Here is an 11,658-nt window from a genome sequence, read left to right as displayed (position 1 = left end):
AACGAAAACAAAAAGTAAAAAGAAAAAAAAAGTTTTAAACAAAGAATTTTTTTATTGTGGTGTTGTTTAAATATTTAATGATACTTGTTTTAGATAAATTCAAACAAATTCTAGATGTGTTTAAAAAGTATTTTAGGTGTTATTATATTATTTTAGATATGTCATAGATTTATTTATTTTTGAATATGCTTTGATTACAAAGACATTATATTGAATCTTCACAATACATTTAAAATTATATAATTACACACAAAATAAATTATGAAAACATCTAAAATAAAGTCATCTTTCAAAATTAAACCATATTCTAAGATATGATCATAACATGATCAAGTAACAGCACTAAAAAGTTGAGAATTTGGTAAAAAGTTAAAACATAAAACTCTAAAGATTTTATTGAACAACAATGTTAAGGAATCAAGAGGATACCAGCCAAAAATCAGACAAATGCCTTTGAATGAATCTAAAACCTTTATGTGGATGGTGCTTATACTAGACATTAGGATGTTTCTTTTCTTTGTAAATTAGATGGTTCTGAATCTATTTTCTGATTTATCATGTTTTAGGCATTTGGAAAAGAAGGAGGATGAAGAGACGAAAGCTAATTGAATCAATTTCCGTGATTCACGTTACAATGATACTGAAGGTATCTCTTCCTAATTTGAATGTGGTGAAGCATTTAATAACTAATATTTTAAATCATAAATAAATAAAACTAATTACTATATTTATAATTAATTAAGTTGTTTCATTCTTGTCTGATTTGAAGTTGATTCCATATATTTTTCCTTTTATTTAATTCAATAAGATCAGATTGTCATTCAACTGGTTTTAGTAAACAAAGGCGTACAATATATAATTGGAAGGTGGGTACTTCCATGAAGATATTATAATTGCCTTCATGTGATGATTTTTTTTTTACCCTTAGATGATGGATTGTAGAGTTAGATTTTAATATGTTATAAAATTGTTGTTTTTATTTGAAGTGTGGCCAAATCAATAAATCACACTTTTATACAAAGCATCTTCATAAAAAGATGTTTTTTGCATCTTCATTAAAAATGTCTGGAGCTGGAATTTCTTTTGTTGGATAATCTTCATTGGTTATAATTGTAAGTTTGGTTTGTTCTCTTTATTGCTGTATGTATGTATGATAATTATATTGGATTTACAATTCTGATTAATGAATAATGTTGACTAAACAAACACACACACATACACACGTACAACTTCATCATAAATTTTACTGTCTTGACTCGTCCTTTTACTCAATAACTAAGAAACAAGATTGTAAAGAAGTAAACCATGTTGGTCATCAAGCAGAAAACTTTAACAAGGGATTGGATGTACTTTCCTCCTCAAAACTTGAAGACACATAAGAATTATTTGAAGCATCTATTCCTGATGAGTCAACTTCTGAATCTCTTTGAATCACATCATTTGGATAATATGAAGGTTTTGGAGGCATTTCAATACTTGCAACATCTCCTTCTAACATTTCCACTACTTTATTCATTGAGGGACGATCACTTGGCTTCAGTTGTATGCACCACAATGCAATTATAAACATCTTTTTTGCTAACTCACTCCTTTCTTCATGCATAAAAGTTTCCATCTCAATCTCATCATTTTCCTCAACAGCCAACCGATCATATATCCAAAATGGAAAATAAAGTTGACTTGAATGCTCTGCATGTGGATTCAAATTTCTTCTTTGACTCGCTATTTCCATCAAAAGCATTCCAAAGCTATAGACATCAGCCTTGTAAGATACTGCTCCAATATTTTGATAAAACAGCTCTGGGGCCATGTAACCAATGGTTCCTCTTGCTGCAGTCAATGTTACAATACTATTATCAAGAGGATATAGTTTTGCGAGACCAAAGTCTGAGACCTTAGGAATGAAGTTCTCATCAAGAAGAATGTTGTGAGGCTTGATATCAAAATGTAAAATTTGCATATCACAGCCTTCATGCAAATAAGCCATACCGCGTGCCACTCCGAGAGATATCTCAAACATCTTTTGGGAAGTTAGAGATACACTTTCTTCTTTGGAAAATATATATTTATCTAGAGAACCATTTGGCATGAATTCATATATAAGAGCGCGTTTTGAACCCTCGACACAAAATCCAATCAACCTTACCACATTTGCATGGTGTATTCTACCAATGGTAGCAACTTCACTGATAAATTCTTGGCCATTAGCTTTGGCTTTACCCAATATTTTTATGGCTACAAAAGGCCCACTTCGTAGTTTTCCTTTGTACACTGCACCAAATCCTCCTTCTCCCAACTTCTCCTTGAAACCTTTCGTCATCTTCTTTATCTCTTTATATGAATATCTTATTGGCATGAGAGTGTTTCCTTGTAGAAAATCCTCAATATTTTCATAGATTGATATATGCCTTCTTCGAAACGTGTAGATCAACAATGCAAAGAAAAACATGACACCTATTGAGTATTTGAGGATTATGTATGACATCAGAAACAATCCCATGAATAATCCAACCTTAACAACAGGTATTACATCTTTTTTGGAGAAGCGTTCACCACTGTCCATGTCTACCACTTTGCAAAGTCCTGTGTAATTATAAGAATATGGATCAATCCAAATATATTTGCTGCTAACGAACACATATAAAACTTTATTCAAAGTATGTACAAGGAATTTATTATTTGAGATATAATATATGTAGATGTAAAAAGAATCAGACATTTGAGTCTTAGAACACACAAGACTAGAATACAAGTTTGACAAATTAGTCTTTAAAAGATAATTCATCATTTGCCTCATTTGTTTACCTAGTCCAACCCAAGTTATAAATGATTTAATATTACTAATTAGCTTTCTTAGTGTTAACTAAAATATTTTTAAGGACAATGTGGTGGGATGAGAGTGTGAAGGTGAGCAGTGGTGGTTGCGGATTTTTTTTTTCTTTTTCTTTTGAAGAGGGAGAAAAACTGAAAAAGAGGAGTGGTGGTGGGAGCAATAGTGTTGATGGTTTAATGGTGATGATGATATGATTGGGTTTAGGATTTTGGAGAAAAATAGAAAAAAAAATTAATTATTCATGATGAAAAATTAATGATGAAACTAAATTAAATTAAAAGTTAACAATATTTTAAACTTTTTTTAAACAAAAATTATGAAAAAGATTTTAACCTAATGTTAATATTATTTTTACATTTACCTATTACAGACTAGGGTTGGATACTTCTGGTTTCAAACTTTGGTATACAGGAAAGGTGAAGAATAGGAATGGGGTTGGAATAATTGTGGATAAGCAGTGGAAGAAGGACGTAGTGGATATCAAGAGGGTGGGAGATCGGATCATCTCTATCAAACTTGTGGTGGAGGGAGGTGCTTTCCATGTGATTAGTGCCTATGCACCACAAGTGGGTTCGGACGAACAACACAAGATAAGGTTTTGGGAGGATCTAGAGAGTTTGGTTCAAGGCATACCTTTGGGAGATAAGATTTTCTTAGGAGGAGATTTAAATGGCCATGTGGGGAGAGAAGTGATTGGATATGGGAGTATTCACGGAGGCCATGGTTTCGGGGTGATCAATGCCGAGGGTAAAACTATTTTGAACTTTTCCTCAACCTTTGATCTTCTCATCGCAAATACATGTTTTAAAAAGAGAGATGAACATCTTATAACCTATAAGAGTGGCATGACAAGCTCTCAAATTGACTTCTTCTTGTTGATGAGAGTCGACCGGAAATTTTGCATTAACTGTAAAATTATCCCGGGAGAGAGTTTGACAACACAACATAGGGTGCTCGTCATGGATTTTCGCGTTGAGCAAAAGTTGAGGAAAAGACATCATACGAAGAACCCAAGGACGAGGTGGTGGCGGATGAAAGGTGAGGAACAAAGAAGCTTCCTAAGACTGGTAGGAGAAGAGGCAAAGTGGGATGGAAATAGAAGCGCGGAAGAGATGTGGAGGGAGATGGCAGAAGTTATTAGAAGAACAGCAAAAGAAAGTTTTGGTGAATCTAAAGGAATAGGACCAAGAGACAAGGAGTCCTGGTGGGGGAATGCGAGTATACAAGAAAAGATAAAGATAAAAAGGGAATGCTTTAAAGAGTGGTCTTTATGCCGCAATGCAGATAATTGGGAAAAATATAAGGCGGCTAAGAAAGAGACAAAAGTGGCTGTAAGTGAAGCAAGAACAAGAGCATATGAGGGTCTCTACCAGTCTTTGGGCACGAAAGAAGAAGAAAAAGGTATATATAGAATCGCAAAGAGCCGGGAAAGAAGAACGAGAGATTTGGATCAGGTTAAGTGCATAAAGGATAAGGATGGAGAGGTATTGGCTTAAGAGGAGAAGATTAATGAAAGGTGGAAGAGCTACTTCTACGAGTTATTTAATGAGGGACAGAAGACTCTTCCGAGCCTTGGTCGATTATGCACAAGGAAAGAAGATCAAAACTTTGATTACTATCGAAGGATTCGAGACTTCGAGGTAAAAGAGACTCTAAAGCAGATGAAAAATGAGCAGGGCAGTAGGACCTGATAATATTCCGATTGAGATTTGGAAGGGTCTTGGAGAAAAAGGCATCAACTGGTTAACCATGCTTTTTAATGAGATTTTAAGGTCAAAGAAGATGCCTGATGAGTGGAGAAAGAGCACCTTGGTACCTATCTACAAGAATAAGGGGGATATATAAAGTTGCGGAAACTATAGAGGAATTAAGCTTATGAGTCATACTATGAAGTTATGGAAAAGGGTGATAGAACGGAGGTTGAGAAAAGAGACACAAGTAACAGAGAACCAATTTGGATTTATGCCAGGCAGATCTACCACTGAAGCGATATACCTATTAAGAAGGATGATGGAAAGGTATCGTAGTAATAAAAGGGATCTAGATATGATGTTTATTGACTTGGAAAAAGCGTATGATAGGGTACCAAGGGAGGTCTTATGGAAGGTTTTAGAAAAGAGGAGAGTAAGGATCGCATATATTCGGGCAATTAAAGACATGTATGATGGGGCCACAACTAGTGTGAAGACTCAAGGTGGTGTGACAGAGGAATTCCCTATTGGTATAGGATTACACCAGGGATCATCCTTAAGTCCATAACTTTTCACATTAGTCTTGGAAGTACTCACAGAGCACATCCAAGGGCCTGTGCCATGGTGCATGCTTTTTGCCGATGATATCGTCCTTATGGGAGAGTCAAGGGAAGACCTAAATAAGAAGTTGGAGTTATGGAGAGAAGCTCTAGAAGTGTATGGTCTGCGCATAAGCCGTAGCAAGACGGAATATATGGAATGTAAGTTCAGTCTAAGAAGGGAAAACCCCAATATAGAGGTGAAGATTGGAGAAAATATCCTACGAAAAGTTAAAAGTTTTAAGTATCTTGGGTGCATTATACAAGATAATGGAGAGATTGAACAGGATGTAAATCATAGGATCCAAGCAGGTTGGTCAAAATGGCGGAGTGCATCTGGTTTTATATGCGACAAAAAAGTGCCTTTAAAACTTAAAGGTAAATTCTATCGCACCGCTATAAGACCGGCTATGCTGTATGGTACGGAGTGTTGGGCGGCTAAAGGGGAGCACGAACATAAGCTGAGTGTGGCAGAGATGAAGATATTGAGATGGATGAGTGGTCATACGCGATTGGGTAAAATAAGGAATGAAGATATAAGGGAGAGAGTTGGAGTAGCACCCATTGTGGAAAAGATGGTTGAATCGCCTCTCAAGTGGTTTGGACATGTGAGAAGAAGACCAATAGAACATCCAGTCAGGAGGGTGGATGAGATGGAAGATGGACAAAGGGCGAAAGGCAGAGGAAGACCTAAGAAGACCATCCATGAGGTGGTCAAACGAGATCTACATGTAAACAGTCTCTCTGTAGACATGATACATGATAGAGCACAATGGCGTCGTTTGATTCATGTAGCCGACCCCACTTAGTGGGACAAGGCTTTGTTGTTGTTTGTTGTTGTTGTTGAATAAAAAGTTGTGTTTAATCTATTTAAAATGTTAATAAAATAAACATTTTCTTGAAAAGATAAAAAAATTTGCTCCATTTTATGATTTGTCACTTAATTAATTTACTAATTTAAAATGTCTCTTATACTCCTCATGACCTCGTCCACTTATGCCAAACAATAACATTGAATAGGAAAATTAAATCATGCAAGTGTACATATATACTATGGAATGAGAACTTACCTTTCAAAATTCCGTATGCAAAATCTGTCGAAAAGAATCAGTGAAAAGTTAGCAACATGGTGAAGGCAATAAAAAACTAATAGTGATAACATACACTCATAAAAACGGGTTGTTTATATAGATATCACATGTTTCCACATTTGACGGCTAAATTTGACATCAAACAAGATTTGTAACTTTTATACTTAAAGTTTCCAACTCTTGCTTCCTCCTCTCATTCATATCTAGGTCTGATTCTTGCTCTGTATTGTTCTGTTTGTAATCTCCCACTTCTTCAAGAACTCTAACATCTACAATGAGTGTACAAAAAGTAGTCGCCATAAGGGATAAAATTCATACCTTGTGCAATTATCTGTAGCTTTGACACGTTTCCTAAATCACAGTAATTAAACAATCTATTAGCTCTCTAATTTTGAAAATAATCAGACAACAGTGATAGATAGATCTGCAACTTTAATTTTCTTACCACATTTGTAGTTCAGCAGTGAAGTGTAATCACAGACGGGAATATCCGGATCCCCACAGGTGATGTTCTGAGTGATTTCGTTGAATAAGCAAAAATCCTTGATCCCGCATTTATCTTCACGAGCAAACCCATACATCCACGAAAGTTCAAATCCGTAACTGAGTTTCTTATGGATTTCAGAGTATGCCAAGTTCTCTTCGATGAACACTGAATCTTGCCATAATCTCGGTGGAACAAGAAACGATGAGGCTGCAATCATCTTCACACGGCAATCATCTCTTAATTCAACCACCGCCAAGTCTCCAAGAACAGCATAAACATTATTACCGCCTTCGTTAATGCAAGGAGCAGTATTCACGTATCGTGGATCGTCCCTCACCGGATCGGTGCAGTTCAAGAACACCACGTGCTCGAACATTCTCACTGAGTTCTCCTCCGGTGTGGAGCCATTTAAGGAGACTCGTTCTTGAAGGGATTCGTATTTTCCGGTGCCGAATTCGGCGACTCTTTGGTAATAATAGTCATCCCCAAAGGTACTGAAATTGGTTAGGGATAAAGAATAGCGAGGAAGGGTAGAACAGTCATTCTCTGAGATGGCTGGATCTACAAGGCGGATCGTGAAGTTGTTGTAGTTTATTGCCTCAACATGGTAGGTTTTACCGGGAAAAAGATATAAGAGGGTGATGTTATTCTCGCAAGACAACTCGTACCTCCGGTCGCCACAGCTTGCAGGGTCGCCCCTCAGCCGGAAAGGATGTGTTATGGTGGTGACTTTGCCGCATGCGGAGGGCGTACATGTTCTGTTATGATCAGCAGCAGCTGCAACTGTAACAATCAGGAGCAGCAACTTTAAGCGGGAGAAGCAGAAACCTTTCCTACTGCTCATCATTGATCAGGAATTAGCAACTTGCGGTGAGGACCAAACTGTTTTAATATTGATTTGGAGAGGTTTACTTCTAGTTTGGGTTGGTGAATTTCGTGAGGTTGTTTGTGAAATCGATTATTTATAAGCTTTTTTTTTTTGGTAAATCAAAGAATGTTTGGTAAGAATATTTCTGAATGGAATTTGGAAAAGCATATACAGAAAATTATGAATTAGAATTGGACAGCCTATATTCTTTCAATTCAGAAGAATACAAATAGTTTTGCAGATTGTATAGCTTAAAGTCAATCATAAAGTGAAGATCAACATCTAATAACTTTAAATATAAATTTAGCCAATTAATTTGATTTTGTCTTTATTTTTTTCCTTTCTTTTTTGTTTAGTCACCAAAAAAAATATTTTTCGTGTAAACAATTCAAACTCATATACCATTTTCAAGCATGTATTCAGTGGCAATGAGCTAACTACTTTTGAAAAACCCTCTTTGCCATTTTGACTTGGAAACCAATGCATAAGCATGTATTCCAACCATTTAGACATTGTTTGGATGTAAAGTAGAAAATGGGTGAAAAAAAAATAGGTGGAAAGAAAATGAGAAGAAAGAAAATAGAAAGAAAAGTTAATTTTTTTTGTGTTGTTTGGATGAAGAAAAAATAGAAGGAAAGAAAGTAAAAAAAAAATTTTCTTTTGTTTGAAACGAATTTCCATAGTGGATGTTTCGTTGGTTGCAACATGCCCAAGGGGACACAATACTATGAATCAATTATTTTACCCATTATAGGTGAGACAATACTATTACTATTACTATTATTTTATCTTCATAGAATATCATTTATGTTTGAAACTCTGCCCTATTGTATATTGCCAAGAACTATGCCTATCCCAAAAATATTGTATTAGTTTTATGAAATAAATTTAGTATTACAAAATTGAATTTTGTTATAATGGCATGCAGGTGCAGCTCTCCTGTTCTCAACACTGGCTGCCTTGTATTATATATATTGCTATTATAGAAACAAAGGGGAAGATCAACAAAGAGTTCAAACTTTTTTGAAGGACTACGAGGCATTAAACCCAACAAGATTCTCTTATGCTGATATTAAGAGAATTACTAAGCAGTTTAAGGACAAGTTAGGTGAAGGAGCTCATGGAGCTGTCTACAAAGGTAAATTGTCCAATCAAATTCTTGTTGCTGTCAAGATCCTCAATAACACAGACGGAGATGGGAAAGAATTCATAAATGAAGTGGGAACTATGGCCAAAATCCACCATGTCAACGTGGTTCGCTTGCTTGGATATTGTGCTGATGGATCTCACCGCGCTTTAGTTTATCACTTCTTCCCCAATGGTAATCTCCAGAGCTTCATTGCTTCGTCCAGCGACAAAGAAAGCTTTGTCGGATGGAACAAGTTGCATCAGATTGCTCTCGGCATAGCTAAAGGGATTGAATATCTTCACCAAGGCTGTGATCAGAGAATTCTGCATTTTGATATTAATCCTTACAATGTCTTGTTAGATGACAGTTTCACTCCAAAAATTTCAGACTTTGGTTTGGCTAAGTTATGCTCGAAAAATCGAAGTACTGTATCCATGACTGCAGCTAGGGGAACCTTAGGATACATGGCGCCTGAAGTTTTCTCTAGAAATTTCGGCAATGTATCTTATAAATCCGACATCTACAGTTATGGGATGTTATTGCTTGAGATGGTTGGAGGAAGGAAAAATACAAATGCAAGTCAAGAAACATTTCAAGTTCTATATCCCAATTGGATACACAATTTGCTTGAAGGAGATGATACATATATTCCTATTGATGATGATGGAGATTTTAGAATTGCAAAGAAACTGGCAATAGTAGGACTATGGTGCATCCAGTGGCACCCGGTTCAGCGTCCGTCCATGAAAAGTGTAGTTCAAATGCTTGTTGAAGGAGAGGAAAGCAAGTTGAAAGTGCCGCCAAATCCTTTTGAATCTGCAGCTGCGACTACTTCAAGTGCAATTATTCCAGCAAGACGTCTGAATTTGGAGTTGGAAGTAATCCCAGAAACAGACTAGTTTGATTCAACATACTATTAAACATTTAACTAGCACTTGGTGTGTGTGCATGTGTGTGATGTTGTAATCAAAGAAAGTTGTTTTTCACCTTTTAATTTTTTGTTGTGTATGGTAAAAAATACCTGCAAAAATATATATAAAAAATGGGTTAGCTCCTGTTAGAACGCTACGTTACTTAGTATGTGTAACATCTATTTCAATTATGAAGCTAGGAACCGACGAACCGTTATGCATCAATACAAACTATATGTCGATTTCAGAGGTCGCAGTTGAGCTGCTTCAGAAAAATGTTACGATGGCCATAAGAATAGAAAAATAGCATATGCCCCATTGATAAATTAAGCTCTAAAGCTGAGGAATTGTAAGGAGACAGAGAGAGTAATGTCACACTTAATCGCACATACATTGCCTGATTGAGTTGTTAGATAAATGAGTTAACTAACTCTGGTAAAATATATATTAGAAACATAACTTCAGAAAAAATTTCTACAGGTCTATTATTCCTGAGTTTCTTTTGCATAGATTTCATGTGTTGAAATTGTAGATTTGGTTTATATTTTTTGATAATTACGTATGAGAAAGTCTAGGGGCCAGCAACTTTTGTGTTTTGTGGCCAGCACTTAACCATCAAAAGAAAAGTGAGTGATCTCCCACCATTGAATGTAATCTCACACCATTAAAAATACTATTGATGGTCAATTGATGGTTACAAAATACAAAAGTTGCTAGCCCTAGCACTCTTCATTACATATTTATGTTTTTTTTAATGATATTTTCTTACTTCATATTTTAGTTAGCAGACCACAGGCCAAATTAAGATGGTATAATAAAAGTCTGATTTTGTAGAGTTAACTCTCAATTTGGTCCTTGAAATTTGGCCTAATGCTCAAAATGACCCCCACAATTTCGTTGGCCCCAATTAGAACCCTTAAATTTGCAATTGTGGCTCCATCTTACCCCTGCGATCATTTCCACCGGAATGCTGATCTAGCGCAATTGCATGATATGGTGGACACTACTTAAACGACGGCGCATTGGTTTCGCGCCCAAACCCTTTGGAAACCATGTAGTGTAAGGGTTTTCTTGGTGTTTTGCAACTTATGATCATCCTAGTGGAAAGAAAGAGAGTTTTAACCCACAAAAAACTGAAACGACGTGGTTTCCAAAGGGTTTGGGCGCGAAACCAATTCGCCGTCGTTTAAGTAGTATCCACCATGTCATGTAATTGCATCAGATCAGCATTCTGCTGACGAAGATAATCGCAGGGGCAAGCCAGAGCCACAATTACAAATTTAGAAGTTCTGATTGGGGCCAACAAAATTGTGGAGATTATTCTAAACATCGGACTAAATTTCATTTGCCAAATTGAAATTTAACTCAATTTTGTAACAATAAATTATTATTTGACCTGGTTTGTCTATCCCTACTTAATACCTGAGATGTTAGTACGTATAATACGTCTATACAATTAATAAAGTATTCCAATTTTAATAGCAGAAATGGCTCCACTAATTACTAGTACATGAGTCTTTTTTCACTGTGTAAATGCTTTCCAATTCATTCCACTGAGGGACGAAGAATGTTCAGAGAAGCCAAATTACATAAACGTTTTGGTACACCTTCATCCACGTTAAATTTGTTATGATAATAGAAAATTTTGCAAATTCATGTGTTACATTATTACTGTCTCTCTTTGCACATAAAAAAAAAAAACAAAAAAAACAAAAAAAACAAAAAAGCAAAAAAGCCACTTCTAAGACTATTGTCCAGATTAAAATATTTATCACTCACCCTCCCCTGCAGTTCTCGCATTATCATATCTTTAAAAGTAATATTATGTGTAACACTACTAAATTATTTTAGTATTCACTGTATAATTAATTGTCCATGACTTTTACAATGCTAGTTCATATAGACAGTGAGGCCCCCTATTGAATATACCCTTGTTCTTATCTTTTTAATAGAAAATTAGAAATAGAGTTTTCAACGTGGTCCTTCTCTCCTATTCATTTCTATTAAGGTTAAGTACGATTTTAATTTTTATTAAGGTTAAGTACGATT

At 35.6% G+C, this 11,658-nt stretch overlaps 2 protein-coding genes across 2 annotated transcripts; one reads left to right on the top strand and one right to left on the bottom strand.

Annotated features, from left to right (window-relative positions):
- LOC107647799 (LEAF RUST 10 DISEASE-RESISTANCE LOCUS RECEPTOR-LIKE PROTEIN KINASE-like 2.1) lies at positions 1,196 to 7,695 on the bottom strand. The gene is made up of 4 exons (XM_016351847.2): positions 6,660 to 7,695; positions 6,533 to 6,565; positions 6,194 to 6,217; positions 1,196 to 2,583 (listed from the first exon to the last, which is right to left on the bottom strand). Exons 1-4 carry the CDS (start codon positions 7,546 to 7,548, stop codon positions 1,316 to 1,318), a joined length of 2,214 nt encoding a protein of 737 aa, XP_016207333.1. The 5' UTR covers positions 7,549 to 7,695; the 3' UTR covers positions 1,196 to 1,315.
- LOC107647798 (rust resistance kinase Lr10-like) lies at positions 8,241 to 9,771 on the top strand. The gene is made up of 2 exons (XM_021105366.1): positions 8,241 to 8,323; positions 8,498 to 9,771. The coding sequence occupies exons 1-2, from the start codon at positions 8,275 to 8,277 to the stop codon at positions 9,595 to 9,597; spliced, it is 1,149 nt and encodes a 382-aa protein (XP_020961025.1). The 5' UTR covers positions 8,241 to 8,274; the 3' UTR covers positions 9,598 to 9,771.

Source organism: Arachis ipaensis, chromosome B06 (genome assembly GCF_000816755.2).
Source record: "Arachis ipaensis cultivar K30076 chromosome B06, Araip1.1, whole genome shotgun sequence".
NCBI lineage: Eukaryota > Viridiplantae > Streptophyta > Magnoliopsida > Fabales > Fabaceae > Arachis > Arachis ipaensis.
The sequence above is the reverse complement of the archived record's forward strand: the minus strand, read 5'-3'. Positions and strand labels throughout refer to the sequence as shown.

Excerpts from the sequence above, each read along its gene's own strand:
- LOC107647799 (XM_016351847.2), bottom strand. The coding sequence starts at position 7,548 with ATGATGAGCAGTAGGAAAGGTTTCTGCTTCTCCCGCTTAAAGTTGCTG. Across the intron at positions 6,566-6,659 it reads ACTGCTGAACTACAAATGTG|GAAACGTGTCAAAGCTACAG; the intron begins GTAAGAAAATTA and ends ACTGTGATTTAG. Across the intron at positions 6,218-6,532 it reads GCTACAGATAATTGCACAAG|ATTTTGCATACGGAATTTTG; the intron begins GTATGAATTTTA and ends TCTTTTCGACAG.
- LOC107647798 (XM_021105366.1), top strand. The coding sequence starts at position 8,275 with ATGCCCAAGGGGACACAATACTATGAATCAATTATTTTACCCATTATA. Across the intron at positions 8,324-8,497 it reads AATTATTTTACCCATTATAG|GTGCAGCTCTCCTGTTCTCA; the intron begins GTGAGACAATAC and ends AATGGCATGCAG.